This window comes from Podarcis bocagei (assembly GCF_964188305.1).
Source record: "Podarcis bocagei genome assembly, chromosome: 8".
Taxonomy (NCBI): Eukaryota; Metazoa; Chordata; class Lepidosauria; order Squamata; family Lacertidae; genus Podarcis; species Podarcis bocagei.
In genome coordinates this window covers 8827839-8850283 of record NC_138133.1, presented here as the reverse complement: position 1 = coordinate 8850283, position 22445 = coordinate 8827839, and the positions used below count along the sequence as shown (strand labels likewise).

Genomic DNA, 22445 nt, shown 5'->3' with positions numbered 1-22445 from the left:
TTATAAATGAAAACAAGAAAATAATGGCCCCAGGCCACCCTTGACCATTAATGTGCCTTTTTGTTCTGTTGCTCAGGTAGCAATCTTGTGCCTAACTCCCCCTTTGAAATCAGTAGGGTTTAAGTACCCGACTTTGGTTAAATTTAAGGTTAAGGGACCCCTGCCCATTAGGTCCAGTCACAGATGACTCTGGAGTTGCGGCGCTCATCTCGCTTTATTGGCCAAGGGAGCCGGCGTACAGCTTCCGGGTCAAGTGGCCAGCATGACAAAGCCACTTCTGGCAAACCAGAACAGCGCACGGAAACGCCGTTTACCTTCCTGCTGGAGCGGTACCTAGTTATCTACTTGCACTTTGACGTGCTTTTGAACTGCTAGGTTGGCAGGAGCAGGGACCAAGCAACGGGAGCTCACCCCGTCGCGGGGATTCGAACTGCCGACCTTCTGATCGGCAAGCCCTAGGCTCTGTGGTTTAACTCACAGTGCCACCCACATCCCTTGGTTAAATTATACTGCATTAAAAAAAAACCAAAAGAATTGCAACAATCTGTTGTTACGTGTAACAACAACAAAAAGAAAGACTCCTGTGGCACATTAAAGGTAAACATATTGTGGCATAAACATTGATAGGCCAGATACATAAGCAAAGTTACAAGAGTAATGTGTGTATGTGTGTGTGTGTGTGTGTGTGTGTGTGTGTGTGTGTGTGTGTGTGTGTGTATATATATATATATGTGTGTGTGTGTGTGTGTGTGTGTATATATATATATATATTGCTTAATGGGCACATTTCCAAGCACTTTTCCATAAGCGGGAAATAGCAGCATGGCATTTGTATGAAACCAATAGATTGTATTCTAGCCCTAATTCTAAAATATGAGGGGCCCCCTCAGTGTTGACCTTCCACCAGCTCCTGAAGACATACCTGTTTAGGCAAGTGGTTCTCTGAAGAGAGCTTCTGGTTTTGGTGTTTTAAGTGTTAAACCTTTTAAATTTTTGCCTTATATATTTTAATTAAGCATCTTTTAATGCCCAATGGATTTGTCATTGTATATTTTGATCACTTGTTGATTTTATAGTTATAAACTGCTTAGGCCTCATTTTGGCATATAAGCGGTATATAAATCAAATAATTAAGATAATTAATTTTTCACGGCAAATGATGGTACTGCATTAGCTTCATCGGCTTTCATTTTTGGTATTTCCTCTTAGGTTTCTGCTTTGTTCAGAGATGGAACCATTGGAGGAAATATCAATATCGCAGTTGTTGGCTTGATACTTTTGGAAGAAGAACAGGTAACCGCGAATATTGCACCATTTTCTTTGAAGCTGAATAATTAAACATCGTTTTACTATTAGAGACCCCCACTCATTATTGTCAAAGTTCAGTCTGTCAGACTTATGGCAGAAATGGTTTCGCAAGAGTGAAGCAAGGGTGGAAGACCTGACAAGCGGCCATGACGCCATCTTCCAACAACCCTCTCCTTTACAAGCACAGATTTCCCAGTGTTTTCTCCGTGGCTGAGAGTTGTGCTGACTCCATGCTCAGTTCTAATCAGGGGTTGGTTTTTAGTGAGCATTGTTAACTGGCTCAGTTCTAAGCAACTCATTCTTAGTGTGGACCGTGAACCACAGTGTCACGAGAATAATAATAATAATAATTAATAATAATTTATTATTTATACCCCGCCCATCTGGCTGAGTTTCCCCAGCCACTCTGGGCAGCTTCCAATCAAGTGTTAAAAACAGTACAGCGTTAAATATTAAAAACTTCCCTAAACAGGGCTGCCTTCAGATGTCTTTTAAAGATAGGATAGCTGCTTATTTCCTTCACATCTGAAGGGAGGGTGTTCCACAGGGTGGGGGCCACTACCGAGAAGGCCCTCTGTCTGGTTCCCTGTAACCTCACTTCTCGCAATAAGGGAACCGCCAGAAGGCCCTTGGCGCTGGATCTCAGTATCCGGGCAGAACGATGGGGGTGGAGACGCTCCTTCAGGTATACAGGACCCATACTGATGGTTAGAGATGGTGGAGAAATGATGTGTGTAAGAATGGAGGTTCAATATGAACTCTCAGCTCACTCGCAGTCCCCAACCATGTGTGCCTAACTCCACTAGACACATTTGATTTGGAACACGCTTCTGAACTGACCACTTAAGGAAGCACTTAAAAACTCCATACTTGGAGATACAGAAGCCTGTATCGTTCCTACATTGAGCCCCACAAGAACAGCTCCTGATCCTCACTATTCCAGCTGTTACAACTGTGTTGACAGGGACACGAAAGCCTACTCTCCCTTCATTTACTTGCTTCTTTCCTTTTTTCTTTTTGAGTTGTCTCCAAACCCCTGTGCAGTAGAACGCTCTACTAGCAATGTAATGCTTCATTTTATGTGCTGAGCGATCAGGACTCCTTAAGTGACAGGTTAATTACATTGAATGTTTAGCTTTTCGTGCTTGGACCACGTCCAACATGAAAAGAGTAAGGAGAGTAATCTTTTGATCTTACACCTGTGGTATAATTTTCCTTTACATCTTATGCTTAAAAATTGCTGCTCTGTAATTGTAAATCTGTTGCTTACTGCGCCACTGCTTACAATTCTTTCTTTTGCAGCAAAGGGAGTTAAAGGAACAGTTAGTACTTGTTAATTTTATAAGGGCAGCTTTTAGGTAGTTACAGCATAATTCTAACCTTGCCTACTCAGAAGTAAATTCTGTTAAATTCAAATGGAGTTTACTTCTTGGTCAGTAGAGGTTATGTGAACACTTTGGACCCAATCCTGTCCATTGGGTACTCTTAGTCCAATTGGGCTCTGCTGATTTTCTTTACTTTTATCCTTCGTTCCTATTATTATGTCGGATAACAGATTTTGTAAAAAGGAGGAAGAAATATTGGACAAACATCATAATATCTTCAGATACAATATCGATTTATTTTAAATGATATTTACAACCTGCTTCTGATATTTTGGAACCCGTGTTCCTCTCCCTTGCTGTTTTTTTCTAAAGAGGAACCTAGAGCTAAGATTCATACTATCCTCCAGTGCTTATGTTTAATGATGACGTACAATATATTTCAAATTTGGATACCACAGTTCATATAGCATATAGAGTTGTACTTTGGTTTTCAAACAGCTTAGTTCCAGAATGTTTTGGCTCCCATACGCCACAAACCCAGAAGTGACTGTTCTGATTGGCGAACTATTTTTGGAACCCGGATCCGATGGGGCTTCTGCAGCTTCCGATTGGCTGCAGGAGATTCCTGCAGCCAATCAGAAGCTGCGCTTTGGTTTCAAAACGTTTTGGAAGTCAAACGGACTTCCGGAACAGATTCCATTCGGCTTCCAAGGTACAACTGAAGAACACTGATTGACAGGTCAGGGCAAATGGCAATTGGGGGGAAACCCAAATTGCGGTTTGCTCTGATTGAGAGATAAGCGTCGTAGTGCCAATGCCCAGGGTGCGCACACATGCCAGGCAGGCTGCAGAAGGTGAACGGAGCCTGCCCCACCAGCCCTTGTCACAGGAGCCAAGTGGGGCCACACTGTGGCGTCTGCCAGCCCACAAAGGAAGAAGCCCAGCTGGCAAATTGGAGGGCGAATCCCCCTGACACCCGCAGAGAGGAGTGCCAGGCCACGCCACACTGGGGTCGCCCCTTGCCTGCCTCCCTTCCTCTGTGTCTGCTCACCATCTGTGCAAGGAGCGAGCAAGCTGTGGCCAAGCGGCCATTCAGTGAGGGGGCCAGGGACATAGCGGTAAGGCCAAGCCAGTCTCCGAGACTGTGCCTTTCCCTTTAAACACCTGCTTGTTTTTATCAACTCACCCACAGCTACAAAACTAAATCTCATTCCCGGTTCCCATTGGACTTTTTCTTCTGTTTGACTCTTCTGTTCAGCCAGGGCTCGTGATCAATCACCACGCTGACCATACCCTGAGTAGTTTTTGTCAGTGGCAGTCCGGGCTGATGGGGAAGGATGGGAGCCGCCATGACCATGCAATTTTGCTTACCGGCCTAGATATATGTTCCTGGAAGAACGAGCCATGTGATACGCTAGGTGAGTCCTTGCTGGCAACCTACTGTGGTCATCGCTGAAGCATTAACCCCTGCTCTTAAAGGCCTTGGCAAAATCAATGTATTTTGCTGATGGTGCTAAATACCTAAAATCCAGTCTCTGGCTTGACACTTAACCGGCTAAACACATATTGGCCCTATGATTACACTCTAGCAACTGAAGGGTCCTAGACACTATCTTATGGTTACCAGACATCCCCGTTTCCCGGGGACAGTCCCCAGATTTACAAATCTGTCCCCGGACAAAATCCGTCCCCAGAATGTCCCCGGATTTCATTTAATGTCCCCGGGTTTATAGTTTAAGTGTTGTAGATTTATTAGTAGGGAATGAATGTTGCGTGATTGGTTCAACGGCACAGGACACGTCATATGGAGACTTCTGGCGAGTCAAAAGGGCGGGTGTCACGGCAGCGAGCAGCTCCTGAAGCCAGCCAGAGCCAACTGTGCTACCAGGCTGGCTCTGGACTGCTGAGGCTGCCGCTGCCACTGCCAAGGGGGAACCAGGGAAACCCAGTGCATCAACTGGGGGAACCGCTGACACCCCCCCATGTGACCCAAATTGAGCTGGGAGTGAGAATGCCTGGCCACCCAGACGACTGTCCAGCAGCACTCTGGGGCCAGGAAAACCTTGGAGCCGACACAGGGAGAAGGAGGGGAGAAGAAAAGAAAGAAAGAGGAAAGAGAAAAAAGGGGGGAGCTCCGACCTTGCCATGCCACTGCTGCTGCCACAGCTGAGGAGGAGAGGTAGGGGAGCACTGGGAGGGCAAGGATGCATGGTGAAGCCGATGCCCGACCCTAGCCTACTCCACGGTGGCTAGCGCTCCAAAAGAGGAGGCCGGGGCCAAGAGGAAGGCCGTGGGACCCAGGAGACCATAGAAGAGAAGATACAGTAGTGCCCCGCAAGACGAATGCCTCGCAAGATGGAAAACTCGCTTAGACGAAAGGGTTTTCCATTTTGGAGGTGCTTCGCAAAACGAATCTCCTATGGGCTTGCTTCGCAAGACGAAAATGTCTTGCGAGTTCCTGCGGTTTTTTTCCCCTTCCCCCCTTTTTTCTAAGCCGCTAAAAGCCGCTAAAAGCCGCTAATAGCACTAATCCGCTAATCCGTCAATGTGCTTGCTTCGCAAGACGAAAAAACCGCTAGACGAAGAGAATCACAGAACGGATTCTTTTCGTCCTGCGAGGCACCACTGTATTACTTCTTAATTTTCTTTTTAAAAAATAACCTTTTTTCTCTTTTCAAAAAAAAAAGTGTCCCCGGATTCTTTGAAAAAAATCTGGTAACCTTATCCTATCTTGCCCTCTGAGAAATGCTACCCACCATGCCCCACAAATATCAACAGTGGTGGAATAGTTGCAAACTAACGGGCATCTGTAGGAATAGAATTTGAGGGTTGATGTTGAGAAGGGATCTTCTGTCCCACCCACCCCCACCTCCACCCCCGTTTTCCTGGAGCTTCTCAGAGAACAATGGAATATATAAATAAATAAATTGGGGTTCTGCAGTCCAAAACCATACCGCCTCTCAGTGTATACCCATTTGATTCCTCAGGGCAGGACATCAGTGTGATAAATGCTGGAATTAAACACGACCATCACAAGCTATCAGATGTCTGCCATGGGTTTTGCAATATTCAGGTGATGGGGGAACGATGCCTCTATTTTGTTATCCAGTGTAATAGCTCTGCCAATACCTCTGGTCAGGAATTAGTGGTGTGCTCAGGGTGTGGGTGTGGGAGGGAGAGAGAGAGAGAGCAGGGATCCAGTTGCGCACTGAGATACACAAAAGCAGCGAAAGCAGTTCCTTTCTACAGTGGTGCCCCGCAAGACGAATGCCTCGCAAGACGAAAAACTCGCTAGACGAAAGGGTTTTGCGGTTTTTGAGCTGCTTCACAAGACGAATTTCCCTATGGGCTTGCTTCGCAAGACGAAAACGTCTTGCGTTTTTTGCAAGTTTGTTTCCTTTTTCTTAACACCGTTAATACAGTTGCGACTTGACTTCGAGGAGCAACTCATAGAACGCGGTGTGGTAGCCTTTTTTGAGGTTTTTGGTGATTTTTGAAGCTTTTCCAAAACTTTTCTGACACCGTGCTTCACAAGACGAAAAATTCGCTAGACGAAAAAACTCGCGGAACGAATTAATTTCATCTTGCGAGGCACCACTGTAATTCGTATAACAACACGGAAGCTGTGTGACGGTGGCAGCAGCAGTCTACTTTGCAAAACCCAAGTATTGCAAATGCATTTTGAAGCCAACAGACCAAGTTCTTTTGTGTTTTCTTTTTTGGTATTTGTTAAACTAACATTCACAAAGACCATTTCCTAATGAATGCTGTTTCCCCTCCCTTTACGTTTAATTTACCAGGATTTGCTCCAATAAATGGAATGTGCAGTAAATATCGCAGCTGCACAGTTAATGAAGATACTGGTCTTGGTCTGGCATTTACTATTGCTCATGAGTCTGGACACAAGTAAGTTTGTATGCATATCTTTGGAAAGAGATACTAAATATTTGTTTGTTTGTTTGTTTTCCAGCATCCTTTCTAACAGGTGAAGTAGAAATTCATTGTGCTTCGGTTAAATATCTGGTGACAAGCCAAATGACTGTTTGAGCAAACTGTGGTTAGAATTCAAACTGTGATACGATCTTCCAAACAAACATATCGTAATTTAGGTCTGCTTGTTTGCCTTCATGTTTCATCTGGTCAGCGTTTCAGAGTTCAGATTCTATGGCTTTGGGGGCTGGAACAATGACTGGGACTATCACCCTAGGAGAAGCATCATATTGGGTAAAAATATTCAGCAGGAATACTTTTCAAAAGAGTCCTTAAAAATTATTGATAGTTTTTTCTAAAAACTTGTCAGGATTAAAAATGGTGCACAACCGAGAAAGCTCTCTTACGAATTTGCAGTTCAGAGTGCTGGTATTATTAGGCAGTATTTATATAGAAAGAATGCAAGTTATCGTTTTTTCCTCTTGCAGCTTTGGCATGATCCATGACGGAGAGGGAAATATTTGCAAAAAGTCTGAAGGTAACATCATGTCACCCACACTGGCAGGACACAATGGGGTCTTCTCCTGGTCAGCTTGTAGCCGTCAGTATCTCTACAAATTTCTAAGGTATGCATGTTGTGGAAATGAGAGTTGAGTCACTGAAAACTTTCCTTCCTGCCCCCACACTTTTGATAAAGGAAAATCTGGATGTTTTAACTTACCTGTGGCTCAGTATACCAGAGCAGATAGATAACATTCATAGATCTTTTGGGATGGTGGATTGACTGGACATTTGCTAGGCCCCAAGACCACCCAAGGGCCCACTGTCACAAGAATGCTGCCTTTCTTACTATATAGACCATAATGAAAATTAGAGGGAGTATGTTTAATGCTCTGCCTCCTCTAGGATTCGGGGCAAGGGGCGTCCAGTCAACTTTTCTACTCCATTTTACCAACTAGTGTTTGCTTCGGTAAGATAACAGTCAGAAAGCTTATCACAAACAATTTTTAATCAAGAAGATTTACACTTCACTTGATAAAGGATTTCCTCAAAACTTAATCTCAGGGCTGTGGGTTTGAGCTCAAGGCACCATACATGGTTCTCTCCTCATGGTCCTATTTTTCCCTCGCAGCAACCGTGTGAAGCAGGTTAGGCTGAGAGAATGTGACTGTCCCAAGATCACCCAGTGAGCTTCGTGGCTACGTGGAGATTTGAACCTGTATCTCTCGACAAACTATTTCACTACCTTGGGTCTGCGTTCACATCGCAGTTTATTCTGTTTTCCTAATTGCTACGTTCTGCATTATATTTGAGCATTCACATGGTGTAAAACCTATATCTGGAACAATAGTGGAACATGGTGCAAATTTAGTGTTCATTTCCATGTTACAGTAAAGCCCACAACTTACATGCATTTAATTTGTGCACATTCAGCTTTACGTGCTTGGCAAAAAGAAGGAAGGAAGGAAGGAAGGAAGGAAGGAAGGAAGGAAGGAAGGAAGGAAGGAAGGAAGGTGGGCGTTCCGGAGAAAAATACTTAGGCAATCCTATTCAGCACTGAACCCAATGTGTTTTGACCATATGTGATTTTGGCTTTAGGCATGATCCCCAGAACATAACCGCCACACAAGTTGTGGGCTTACTGTATTTGCTTACAGGGGGTTAAAAACCCTTTTGCAACTAATAAGGAAATAAGTGATAAACTTGTGCTAGATTCTACTGTGGTTCCAAAGGTGGCTTTTACATCGTGTGAATGCTCAACTATAATGTGGGGATTTACAGATAGGAAAATGTTGTGAAAATGGAATCAACTTCCATGTGAGTGAAGCACTGGTAGATAACTAGGCATTTCTTAACAGATGCACCCGTAACAGGGATCTGCTCAGCTTTCTGAAAACCGCAAGCATTCAGTGAATGAGCTTGCAGTGAGTTTTTGAGTTGACTTGCTTTTCTGTCATTTGTTAGATGGATGTTGTGTTGCAATGCTAAGACGTTCCGTGCAGAATCCTCCTGTGCTAAATTTCTCTCAGTCACGCTAATAGCGTTGACCACGTTGTCCTGTCGTGCTTCCACTATGAATAGCAGAAGATCTCATCCCATTTAGTGATGCCTGTATGGTGGAACTTATTTTAGGAGAATGGGTTAATGTTAGACTCAGCCACTCACGCGTCTGATATCCCCAGGATGTGCTCATCTTGTTTTTCAACAGCACAGAATTGAAGACAACTAGATGCAAGTCAAACTACTGGTCTGATTTGAACCAGAAAGTTGTCGAACACCAGAGAGTTGAGAGCTAACTTCATTGCTGTTCCAGTCACAGTTTAGCCCTCTGCACATTGTCAGCTAGTATCATTAGATATGCTGAGGCTCTGATGATAAAAGATATCAAATGGGGCCAGCCCACCCATTAGGCAAGGTGAGGCGACCACCTCAGGTGGCAGGATCCACAGGGGCAGTGGGTCCCAATGTGGAGCTCTATTCTCTCTTTGTTCCTAATGTTGTTCTTCACTCCCCCTTTTTCCTTGGCCGGGACAGGGGTGGGGCACCATTTTGCTGAGTGCTGATTACAATGGGGAGTTACAATGTACACACCCAGGTCCGGCAGACTTGATGTGTTCTCGAAACCTTGAGAATGATTTGTGAATGGTTTTATTTGTAGTTCCTGATAGTAGAACATAGCTCTATTCCAGGTTTTGTAGTCCTTGTATTAATCTAGAATCAGAACATCCAGTTCAAAAGTCTAAGGAGGGGTAGCCAAAATGATACCTTCTGAATGTTCCTGCACTACAGTTCCCTTAATCCCTGATCATTGGCCATGCTGGCTGGAGCTGATGGGAGTCGAACCCCAACAGTAGATGGAGTATACCACCAGTTTAGGGGTTTTCTTTTGCCAATTTCATTTGCACACAGGAAACCTGGGATTCCAGTTTCTGCCTGTGCCTAAATTCTTCCTCACATACCTTCTTCTTTAAAAAAAAAAAAAACTGGTTTAGAAATGCTTTTAAATAAATAAAAATAAATACTTCCTGTAATGCAACAAAAACACATTTACTTTGATACAGGAAAGGACCACATCAAAACTTTCTGCTTTTATTGCCATCAGCAGTAGTAGTCCAAGGAAGTTTTACCCCCAAATCTAGGGTGAAAATACATGTCTTTGAAGGTGCTACCGATGTCCTCTGCACCCTATTACATTGGGGTGACATCCAGGAGGAGAGGGTTGTTATGTTAGGAGCTCGTCCTACACTCAAGTAGGACCCTGGTAGAGACACATGCCTGACTGGCATGTTCTCTCCCTCCTGGTCGATTGTTCGGGAGCGTCAAAAGCTTTCTTCAGCCCAAATATCACAGCAACCGATGTCAACAGACACCGGCACACTTAGGGATCCGCAGAGTTTGCGCAGCTTGTGTAACAGACCTCAGCAACTCAGCATTTTGGCTAATCTACTTTATTTACACACAGAGCACTGCAACATGGCTCCCTCTCTCTTTAGCATCAGACAGCAAAGAGAGAAGAACAAAGGACAATAGTCCCACTTCACAGAACAAAGTAACACAAACATCTTGTCTCCGTCACTTCCCACTCTGTGGAGTCAAAACATACACCATCATGTGAAAGACAACAATCCCATGACTGCAATCATGGAGCAGGAATTCTAACATGTTATTGGTAGGATGTTGTTTGTCTCTTCAGTGCTTTCCAGTAGCCCTAGGACACAGCTGTCCTCTCCAGTAAATGGTCTCAGCTGAGGAACAGAGGCTGCAGCAAAGTATCTTAGCTCAAACAATAGTATGAAAAGATGGCAACAGTTAATCCTTTTGCCTTCAAGAGTCAGAGCAGGCAGCTGACCATCCAAGGAAGCTTAAGGAATAGCTTCTCTAAGACCCCAAATACCAGCTCACAATTCCCTTGCACCTCTTTTATCTCAAACCTAGTCATTTCAAGCAGAGTATGACGCTCCCATATTCCTATATCCTTTCGTTCTTGTCCATAGCTGACCTAGAACTGCCTTGTTTCACAGCTGACTAGCTGCAAGACGGGTCCCTTTTAAAACTGCATTTGACATATCCAAATACACCTTGTTTGGGTCTCTTGCAGCTCTGCTCAGTCCTTGTGTCTTGCTGATCAGCCTAAGCCCGTGCATGAGTACAAATACCCCGAGAAGCTACCAGGGGAGCTGTATGATGCTGCCACGCAGTGCAAGTGGCAGTTCGGTGAGAAAGCCAAGCTGTGCATGATGGACTTCAAAAAAGTAAGAGCCTGTTTTGTTTCACCACATACTTATCCTACCCTTAATCCAAGGAGCTCAGGACCATGTGCCTGTGCTATGGAGTGCCGTAACTGAAAAGGTCCTCACCCAAGTAACCACCGACTGGATCTCAAATGGCAGAGGAACTCAAGGAGCTTCTTGGTTTGCCCTGTGTTGTTTATGTCCTACATTTATATGCCACCTTTTCCTCTAAGAGCCAGCGTGGTGTAGTGGTTAAGAGCAGTGGACTCGTAATCTGGTGAACCGGGTTCGCTTCCCCGCTCCTCCACATGCAGCTGCTGGGTGACCTTGGGCCAGTCACACTTCTCTGAAGTCTCTCAGCCTCACTCACCTCACAGAGTGTTTGTTGTGGGGGAGATTGTTAGCCGCCTTGAGACTCCTCAGGGTAGTGATAAAGTGGGATATCAAATCCAAACTCTAAGGAGCTCAAATGGTAATGTGCCTGGTTCTCTCCTCCCAATATAATCCTCAAAAGAACCCTGTGAGTAGGTTAGGCTGAGCAACCATGACTATCCCAAGGTCACCTTGTGAGCTTCATGGTTTAGTGGGGGTTTGAACCCTGGTTTGAACCCTGCACCATAGTGCAGCACTTTAGCCATTACACTGCACAAGCTTCAGCCATCTAGTAGATTGATATTTTGATGTGAGATTATGTGGACAGAAGCCCCTAATTTTGGTCAAATGTACCTCCACATGGAGGTGTTACCCACTGAAAATTACATAGTCAACTGACCATTGGACATGATCAACTGCATGCGTTTGCTCTTTTTTAGTTGCAACAGTGGATGCATTCAGAAATTAAATGCCGACTTCAGTTTGTTGACATTTTTTCCCATTTAGGATATTTGCAAAGCATTGTGGTGCCATCGGATCGGCAGAAAATGTGAAACCAAATTCATGCCTGCTGCAGAAGGTACAACATGTGGATATGACATGGTAAGGAAGGTTTGTTTTTAGTTTGGCAATGGTTTGGTGTGGAATTGGTATGGTGAAAGAAGAGAATGGGATTGTGAGAGTAGAACAGGAGTGGGAAATCAGGTGACCTCCATCCTCGCTGACCATTGGCCATGCTACCTGGGGATGGTGGAGGGTCGCAGACTCCTCATCCCTGGAGTAAAGGGGGTTCTCTCTGCGGGCCTCTCAGGACATCCCTTTTATAGTGTGCTCCTAACGATTTGTGCTCATGGTGGTGTCAGGGATGGTTTTACTCCATCCTGCTGTCAGCACCATTGGTGCCAGGAAACAGTATTCTGTTTCAGGCCAGACATGCTGCTTCATTTCCAGTCAGTGCAGGTAATTGCCTGCTGAAATCCTGTAACATTTTATATCTGAAATGCTCTGGTTTATTTTATTTTTTTGCCTTGCTTTTGCTGTGCAGGAGTGCCTCTCTATTGCAAAAGCATCACATAGCAGCTAGTAAAGGGGAATGGTGGGTGGGTGATCAAGTATACATCCAACACGAACGCGCTGTTATTGCATCAATGACATGTTGCAAAATACACCTGTTAAAAAAAACCTTGTAACAATAAAGAAAAATAAAGGGCCCTTTGATACCTTTTCATCACAAGGTGCAGTACATTAAATGAGTAAACTTCAATTCACAATTTACTAGGAAACCCCCATTTCCTCTAATCTTATCAAGAGGGTTATCCGTTTTCACATATGTAAACCCAAAGGTATCCTTACTTTTCTTGCAGAGCTGTTTCATATTCCTGTTCATTTCATATTCCATGCAACATATCGAAAGCAAGTTTGAACTTAATAGTAATTCTAATATTTCAAGGCCCAATTTAAATATTCATTGTTGCCATGTTGCTGCCATTAAAAATCAGGATTCCCCACTACTGTGAAAATGTTTTATCTACTGAAAAGGATCCAATAGATTACTGGGGGGGAGGAGCACATTAGCATCACTGTGTCCTAGAGATAATGCATTAGCGTGGGTACCTCCCATATAATTGCATGGGTTCACTTGGGGGGAAACATTTGACCACCCCCTTAACCCCAGGTGGAGCTTCAGGCATTCAACCACCATTTTGATGGCAGCCACACCACAAGGAAAACTCTCTTCCATACCCTGTACTGTTTCTGCCTCCTCATTCCTTCTCTACCCTCCCAATCTCCTGAGAGTATGATCTACTAAGCTATTCATTTAGTAACACCACTTAGTCACTAGGGGTCCAAACTTCAAATTATGTGAGGGCCACTTTTACATTTTAGTAACACAAGGTGGCCATGCTATTAACTCTGAGGGTTAATTTTCTTTCCAAATTAACCCCCCCCCCCATTCATTCTGTATTAATTAGCAATTGTGTTGTGCTTTTTAAGTGTTAATGTGAGATACAGGTTGGCACCCTGATGGAGAAGGGAAGGGGGCTTAAGCACTACTGTTTGCACTAGAAGGGTGCCCCATTTGTAGTCTTATTCGAGGAAATCTGGGAGACACGATTCAGCGTAGGTCTATAGTGGGGAGCAAAGGGTTGGAGGTCACCTCCCTCCCTCACCATAATCTTGACACTTTAAAAAAAACCACTATTCATTTGTTGTTGTTTAGTCATTTAGTCGTGTCCAACTCTTCGAGACCCCATGGACCAGAGCATGCCAGGCACTTCTGTCTTCCGCTACCTCCCGCAGTTTGGTCAAACTCATGCTGGTAGCTTCGATAACACTGTCCAGCCATCTCGTCCTCTGTCGTCCCCTTCTCCTTGTGCCCTCCATCTTTCCCAACATCAGGGTCTTTTCCAGGGAGTCTTCTCTTCTCATGAGGTGGCCAAAGTATTGGAGCCTCAGCTTCAGGATCTGTCCTTCCAGTGAGCACTCAGGGCTGATTTCCTTCAGAATGGATAGGTTTGTTCTTCTTGCAGTCCATGGGACTCTCAAGAGTCTCCTTCAGCACCATAATTCAAAAGCATCAATTTTTTCGGCAATCAGCCTTCTTTATGGTCCAGCTCTCACTTCCATGCACCACTACTGGGAAAACCATAGCTTTAACTGTACGGACCTTTGTTGGCAAGGTGATGTCTCTGCTTTTTAAGATGCTGTCTAGGTTTGCCACTATTCATAGAGTTGCTAATTTTAGTGTAAATTCATGCCAGTGCTAATTGCACAAATGGTGCCATATTTAATTTGGCCCTGCTGCAAAACTGCCACCACCTCTTGCCACACTCCCCTATGGAGAGGAAGAGCAATGTGGACCTGGTGATGCAGGGATTTTTTGTCTCCCCTCTTCGCATTTTTGATGGGCTTTGTGTGGCTTACATGTTTCCATAAAGAGGTGAGAAAGGGCTCCAGATAATCCACTAATCCAAACAGATTAACGTAGTTGATCTCTTTAGCGATGACTCGAAGGAGGGATAGCTCCAGTTCCTAGAAGAAGAAATATCATATCACTCTCCTTTTCCAAACTGAACTGTTGAGTCATTTGACTCCAGACTAGATTTTAAGGATATCATACACAAAGCACTTGTCAAGATGAATGCAGACAGACACAGTTTAAGATCTTCACATCAAAGTGAACATGTGCTTTTAGGTTAAATTGGGTGTAATCCTGACTGACAGTCCCAAGAGAAGTGGTGGGTGCAGTTTTCATTTTATTTTTGTCCAAGAATAACAGGCAGGGACAATTAATCTCAAATAGATTACTTCACCTATAAATCAGATGGTATACTATGTACAGTCCATTTGCTTCCCTTGCTGCACTCTCCTACTTTCAGTTTCTAAAGTTTCACTTGCCGTAAATCGTAACTCATTCTCAAAGCAAAAGGGGGCCATGCCTGAGATTAATCCATAACAATAACAGAGAAATCTAATGAGGTGACTGTGGATAGTTACAGTGGTGCCCCGCAAGACGAATGCCTCGCAAGACGAAAAACTCACTAGACGAAAGGGTTTTGCGGTTTTTGAGCTGCTTCGCAAGACGAATTTCCCTATGGGCTTGCTTCGCAAGACTAAAACGTCTTGCAAGTTTGTTTCCTTTTTCTTAACACCGTTAATAAGTTGCGACTTGACTTCGAGGAGAAACTCATTGAACGCGGTGTGGTAGGCTTTTTTGAGGTTTTTGGTGATTTTTGAAGCTTTTCCAAAACTTTTCCGACACCGTGCTTCGCAAGACGAAAAATTCGCTAGACAAAAAAACTCGCGAAACGAATTAATTTCGTCTTGCGAGGCACCACTGTACTTTGAAATGTAAGAATACCAGTGCCTGGTCCAGTAAAGGTAATTCACAGACAGAAGCAGGCTTGTGCGTTCATCCAAATACAGAAGTTACATATCAGAACTGTAGTACTTTCAAACGGATGAACATTCTAATATACTTCCCTAACCGGAATGCACAGATTGGCCATAACGGAAAATGCCTGCATAAAGCTGTGCTCCTGAAACATGCTCACCATCTCTGATCCATGCACAGAATCCTGCTTCCGCCCATGGATTACCATCTCTGGATCAGGGTGCATGTGCTACACAGAAGGCATTCATGGCAAACTTATATTAGCAAGCTTTCTCAGTCTTTCTTCATCTTATATTTTACATATGAAGAGTACAGAGTCAGTTACAGGTGCGAGTCCTGCTGAAATTTAGAAAGGCCGTTTTGCATGTTGGGTATAGTGAGTAAAACCAATGGATTTCATTTCCCCATTCATGGCTCGCCTCCCCCTGCTCGCTCTACCAGGCCACCTCATAGTAATGATGATGAAGATGATGATGATAATGATAATAATAATATAATTTTATTATTTATACCCCACCCGTGTGCCTGGGTTTGCCCAGCCACTCTGGGCAGCTCCCAACAGAATATTAAATGCATGATAAAACACCAAGCATTAAAAACTTCCCTAAACAGGGTTGCCTTCAGATGTCTTCTAAAAGTCAGATACAGTAGCACCTTGGCTTATGTTACTCTTGGGTAACGTAAACTTCAGGTTGTGAAAGTGGCAAACCCGTGTTTCGCACCACGCGCATGCACAGAAGCAGTCTGCCGCTGTGCGTGCATGTGCAGAAGCGGTCCCTATGCTTGCGGAAACCTCAGGATCTGACCAGAGCTCCGGAACATATCCCGTCCACAACTGGAAGTACCACTGCAGTTGTTTATTTCCTTGACATCTGATAGGAGGGCATTCCACAGGGCAAGCGCCACTGCCAAGAAGGCCCTCTGCCTGGTTCCCTGTAACCTCACTTCTCGCAGTGAGGAAACTGCCAGGAGGCCCTCAGAGCTGGACCTCAGTGTTCAGGCTGAACATTCAGTGTCACTACTGAACGTTGACTGATGCAAAATCTCCTGAATTCCTCACTCCTATTTTGGCTAAGTCAAAGTGGTGGTGTGAGAGGCCTACATCTTCATACAGGATTGTATGGGTGTATGCATGAGTTACACATTATGACTGATGAGCAAAGGCAAGCCATGTCTGGAAGTGAAGCAACTTGCCCTGAACCTATCTCCTTGCTGTGTCTTGGTGTCACCCACTTTGCCTCAGACATGTACATTTTGTGCCAGGGATGGGGGACCTGTGGCGTTGTCAGACTCCAGCTCCCACCAACCCCAGCCAGCATAGCCGATAATGAGGGATGGTCCGACAATATCTGGAGAGCCACATTTATCCCCGGGACAAATAGTTCAATTCTGGTGGGAATGCATTTGCCTTCCTGTGTGGAATGTAGCAGACTGGCTTGTCGATAGAGGGGGGTTCCCTTTTGTGGCTTTGAAAGGAAGGGTATTTTTGATTTCATGTGCCAGGAACTTAGTTTTGTGGATGAGTGAGGGAACCTCCATGCAGTGGATTGCAAATAGCTTTCATTGTATTTCTGAAGGGAGAGGCAATTGGAGGCAAACGTCCCTGGACTTTGATTCGCTGCTCCTAGCATTGTGCAATTGCATAGGAGTTTTGGAACCAAACTATTCAGATAATTTAAAAAATTGTGGCTGCCAATGGATTTCTTTAGGATTACTTTTTTTAGTTATCCTTATCATATTCTAAGGAAATCACATCTGGAAGTAGTTTCTCCAACATTAGCAACTGAAATGGCAAAGATACAGAAATTTCCAGTTCTACCACTGATTGATGAGTGGATTCTGGGATGTTGGGAAATAATCAGGTTAAGTGAATGATTAAAAATTGTGAGAATTGGAGTCAGACGGCTAATCAATAGCAGCTTTCTATCTAAGTGGATACTATCTTGGGCAGCGTTAGATAATATAGAATTATTGCTTTCTTCTTTTAGATAGTGATGGCAATATGTTAAATAATCTTGGATATTTCCCCTCATATTATTTTTATAGTTATTTTATATTATAATACTACACAGACAATCACAAATAACTTATTTCCTATTGTTTATAATGAATCTTTTCTAAGCATGATTGAGGGTTCATCCAGACTTTCTTTTGTGTTTGTTTCCTGGCGCTTTCTCCAGGAAAACTCACATTTTACCACCGAATCAGAGCAAACAGGTTTTCAGTAATCTGACACTTGCTCCAGTTCAGCACTGAAGAGCGAGTTTTCCCAGGGAAGGCTCTGGGACAAATGACAAAAACAGGGAACTTTAAAGTGCATATCTGTTTCTGGAAAGCACAGTGCCAAAGGAAGTTGAGGTGAGGCCTAAGTTTGGATCTACCAGAACTGTTTTAAAGAGAAGTAAACCTTCTTGGATAGCAACTTGTGAGGGCAGCTTCCCTTCTGGGGATTTCCAAGGCCGATCATGGGGAACCTGTGGCCCTCTAAATGTTACTGGACTACAGCTCCCATAATCCTTGGCCACTGGTCATGCTGCCTAGGGCTGAGGAGTCGTCCACATCTGGAGAGCCACAGATTCTCTCTTTCTGTCTTAGGCCCAGAACCAGATTATAGCCTGGTGCACCTCTGCTAGATGTTCTCTTAGGGTACACAAGCTAAATCATAAGTTTACTGATAATCAGACCCCATTTCTGCATTTCCTGGAGAGACATGACTATCTGCCAAGGCAGGGTTGTGCCTACATTACTCCTGATAACTTCTACCCTTGTGGTTTGTGAGGAATCCCATGGTTGTGCAATGGCCAGGTTGCTAGGTAAAGGTAAAGGGACCCCTGAAAGCTAAGTCCAGTCGCGAACGACTCTGGGGTTGCGGCGCTCATCTCGCTTTACGGGCCGAGGGAGCCGGCGTTTGTCCACTTCCACAGACAGTTTTTCCGGGTCATGTGGCCAGCATGACTAAGCCACTTTTGGCGAAGCCAGAGTAGCGCACAGAAACGCCGTTTACCTTCCCGCCGGAGTGGTACCTATTTATCTACTTGCACTGCGTGCTTTCAAACTGCTAGGTAGGCAGGAGCAGGGACCGAGCAACGGGAGCTCACCCCGTCATGGGGCCTCGAACCGCTGACCTTCCGATTGGCACGTCCAAGCGGAACAGGGGTTTAAACCACAGCGCCACCCACATCCCACCCAGGTTGCTAGCATGATTCAAAACGTCACAATTCACCCTTATCACACTGGACTGGATGTTACCAAGAGCAGCATGAGAGCAATCAAAAGATGGTAGCAACCTCACCACTCCAGGTAACATATGAATGAGGCCAGAGAACTCAACAGAGACATTTGCAGATGGGCAAAAGGACCTGAAGAGCACCCAAATCCTGGAGCCCTTTCAGATCAGCAGCCACTGTGTTGCTTTCTATTTTATTCCTGGAATTTGAGCAGGATGGTCTAGTCGAATGCTGCAGACAGCCCACCCCCTTTCCAAGATTTAGCTTTCCTTTTGAACTCTGATTCATTGCTGACTAAGCTTTTTTTAAAAAGGGTCGTAAATTAGAGATGTCAACGAAGCAAGACAGTGACAGCAAAGCCCCTTTTTAAGACCATGATCTGAAGCCAGAAATACTTTAGCGGGAGTAACTTGAATATTCAGCTTGATTGGTGGTTAACAAGGGCACAGAACACCAAAGGGAAACAAGTGCGCATTTGTAGATCTTTCTAATTCTTTACATTGAAAAATGGCAGGATGCATGTATTGGCTTTTTTGAAAGAAAGAAAGAAAGAAAGAAAGAAAGAAAGAAAGAAAGAAAGAAAGAAAGAAAGAAAATGTCAGTAATAACCTTGTTGCACAGTTCCCAGCTAAGGGAAAACAGAGTCCCTTTTCTCCATGCAATGAGGGAAGCTCACTGTACACTTCAGAACTGTGCATAATCAGAGTTCTAAATCATGAAAGGAGTTCAGTGGGCTTTTCAATGCAGACTTCTACCTTCAATGCACGGAGAATAGGAAGCCTGAGCACCAAGGCATGTGGCAGAGGTGGTGGCCCTTTCTAGTGTATCTCCACTGATTCTAATCACATGAGGAGAACAACTTCTGCTTGGGCCACCAGGCAGATATTCTAAAGTGCTGCATGTGGCAATACCACATCTCACCCCACATTTCTTTGCAAAACATTACCTGAGGGGTGATGTGTAAGGAGCAGCAGCAGCCACACACATCCTCCCGAAAACCTAGGCAGGGTGTCAATTTCATTCCTCATTTTCCCAGTTCTCCTCACTTCTGAATCAACTTCTGATTTTCTATCTTAAGCGCTCAAGAACATCCATCATCATTTTAGCATGAATCCCTCCAAACATTCACATCTTTATATGCAGTTTTTCCTAATCTATACATTTTTGCTAATCAATTCTCCCTATTATAATATATTTTTGTACACTGTTTTCACTATGTGTTTTTGTGAACACTTTATCCCAGTATATGCATTTTTGGTCGTATTAGTTGCCTGGAGAACTGCATTGCAAAATTCAGGGACATGTGACTTGTAAAGGTAAAGGTAGGTCCAGTCCTACCTGACCGTTAGGTCCAGTCGTGGACAGCTCTGGGGTTGCGTGCTCATCTCACTCTATAGGCCGAGGGAGCTGGCGTTTGTCCACAGACAGCTTCCGGGTCATGTGGCCAGCATGACTAAGCCGCTTCTGGCAAACCAGAGCAGTGCACAGAAATGCCGTTTACCTTCCTGCCCTATTTATCTACTTGCACTTTGATGTGCTTTCAAACTGCTAGGTGGGCAGGAGCTTGGACCGAACAATGGGTGCTCACCCCATCATGGGGCCTTGAACCACCGACCTTTTGATTGGCAAGCCCTAGGCTCTGTGGTTTAGACCACAGCGCTACCCGCGTTCCTTCTCATGTGACTTTTAAAGGATGGCAAAGTTTCAGTTCTCAGATTGTTTCAGAAAGTGTGGATTGGTTAGATCCACCTTTGAATATGAACTTAAATCTAATTTCTACCCCCATCCCTACCCACAGATTGCTGGTGTATATACATCCAATTTGTTGCAAAAAAAAAAAACAAAAAACAAATGCCAGTATTTATCCTGGATAAATAGTTTGGTGCCGTGTGATTTGCTTACTTTCCTCATCAAAATCGTCAAACACCAAAAAGTGTGTTAACTTCCCAAGTGAAGGCTAGGAGACACTGAAATGGAACACACACTTGGTTGTTTTGTCTCCTGGAAAAGCAGTGTGACCTTGAACATACAGTACTTTATCACATTGTCCAGGTGTCTCAAAAGAAAGCATAAATCTTCAAGGGAGTTCACCAAAACACCCAAATTCTTGTGGTTTAACTTGTATCTCAGTCCTAGCAGGACTTCTGAAAGCTAAGAAATGCTCACAATTTATACAACCCATGTATAAATCTTGCATATCAGGGCTGCGGTTCAGCAGCTAAGATTTGTGTTCCTATTTTGTGGTCTCTTGTATCTGCACATATGTCCTCTTTGGGGGCTCCAGTGTAATAAATAAATAAATATTTTTTTTTATTTATACCCCGCCCTTCCCAGTTCACAAAACTGGGCTCAGGGTGGCTAACAACAAATTTAAAACACTTAATTGATGCAACAAAAACAGCATAAAATACAGTATAAAATGTGAATAACAATAAATTCAGGATTCAAAAATCAATTTAGGGGGGAAATCCATCCAATAAACATTAGATGATCACCAGGGCTAGCTGGCTAAATTAGTCCTATTTGGGCCAGCATGGAGACAAGAGGAGAATTAGCTGTGGGATCCCAGAGTGGGTAATCTTCATAAAAAGGGGAGGGGGAGGGAAGGAAGGGGAATAAAAGATCAGGCTAAGATCAAATTGAAAGCCAGGTGGAATAGCTCTGTCTTACAGGCCCTGCGGAAGGAAGTTTCAATTAATGCACAAAGTGGGGGCACGTTATGGCACTAGGCTCCACCTCCCAACTTGTGTGTGTCTGTTGCATACCTATGAATATTGCCAATGAAGACATATAATGTTGGTAGGGTATGCATGGATTCTGCTGCCCTACATGCACTCAGCACACTGCTGGGGGTAGATCTATGCTTGTAGAGTTTAGCACAGTGTAGCAGGAGCCTCTCTGGCAAATGCTCCCTTTTCTGTGCCCAGTGGAGCTTTTGTCTACAAGCAGGGTGACAACTCCACTCAGTACTAACCCCTTCCCTCCAGTTCAGGGAGTCAGGATTCCTCAGTCCATAACTGAAGCAGGAGGGAGCTTCTAAAAAGCAGTCTCGAGAAGTCAGAAAGTATTAAGCAAAGTTTAAAATTGTGTGGTTGGGTGGGATAGATAATATAAGTGAGGTGGCTTCATTGTTGGTGAGACATGTGGTGTTGCAAACTCTTGATGCAAAATAATTTGCACTTGAAAGTATGGAGCAATGAGCAAACATCCGCAAACACGTTATATGTTTCAGTGGTGCCGTGGAGGGCAGTGTGTCAAGTATGGCGATGAAGGGCCCAAGCCAACCCACGGACAGTGGTCAGAGTGGTCCCGGTGGTCATCGTGTTCCAGAACCTGCGGAGGAGGCATATCTCACCGAGAGCGAAATTGTACGAATCCAAGGTGACTGCGAGTTTCTTTTCTTCAAGTCTAAATTCGGTGGAATAAGCCAGATGTTGCAAAGTCATAACCATGGCTTTGCATCAGCAGCTAAGGCGCAAGGGAACAATAGTTTGCTTCACCAATGTCATGCACTGGGTGCCTCTCCTTGTTTATAGCAAACATTGCAAAACACAAGACTGGGGCTTGTCCACACTTCTGCTTCTCCTGTGCCCAGAAAGCACAGGTCCCACCACTTTTCCGGGAAAACCCCTCTTTACCGCTAAACCAGAACAAATGTCAATCCACAGGGAACCTGATTGCAATTTGTTCTGATTTAGCACCACACCGCGGGTTTTCCTGGGGGAAAGCAGCGGGGCAAATGGAAGTATGGATGAGCCTTCTGTTTACCTCCATTTGAGAAGTGTTGTGATACAGTTTTCCATTGTTCAGTAGCACAGCACACAATTTGCTTTCATAAGATCCTAAGTTTCAGTCTCCAGGATCTTTAGTTAAAAGGATCTTGTTTTTAACAGGGTTGGGAAAGACATCTGCCTGAGAGCATGAAGAGCTACTGCTAGTTGAATCAGACATCTCTGTGCCAAGTAGACCAGTGATCTGACTGTGGGATGGGTTTTAATGGATAATTTATCTCATATGTGGGTTGAAGAGTTTCAAAATCCCATCCTTGGCAACAAAAGCATAGGAATTAGGCTTTCAAACCTTGTTCTGAGATGACTGTCCCATCTTACCCTGCTTAATAAAGAATCAGGCAACAGCTAGTAAAGCAAGTTTAAAA

The 22445-nt window shown here is 44.3% G+C and overlaps 1 protein-coding gene and 1 long non-coding RNA gene across 3 annotated transcripts in view; one reads left to right on the top strand and one right to left on the bottom strand.

Annotated features, from left to right (window-relative positions):
- ADAMTS16 (ADAM metallopeptidase with thrombospondin type 1 motif 16) overlaps positions 1 to 22445 on the top strand; it is a 79239-nt gene that overhangs the window by 15154 nt on the left and 41640 nt on the right. For both annotated transcript variants that reach the window (XM_081206175.1, XM_081206176.1), the window contains 7 exons: positions 1210 to 1293; positions 3892 to 4051; positions 6434 to 6539; positions 7052 to 7189; positions 10663 to 10816; positions 11675 to 11770; positions 21522 to 21670. In XM_081206175.1, coding sequence (XP_081062301.1) covers positions 1210 to 1293; positions 3892 to 4051; positions 6434 to 6539; positions 7052 to 7189; positions 10663 to 10816; positions 11675 to 11770; positions 21522 to 21670 — 887 coding nt within the window. The remainder of the gene's footprint in view (positions 1 to 1209; positions 1294 to 3891; positions 4052 to 6433; positions 6540 to 7051; positions 7190 to 10662; positions 10817 to 11674; positions 11771 to 21521; positions 21671 to 22445) is intronic.
- Positions 12266 to 15121, bottom strand: LOC308594044. Its single transcript, XR_014011260.1, has 3 exons — positions 15030 to 15121; positions 14093 to 14200; positions 12266 to 12336 (listed from the first exon to the last, which is right to left on the bottom strand). It is a non-coding gene; the product is annotated as an uncharacterized lncRNA (long non-coding RNA).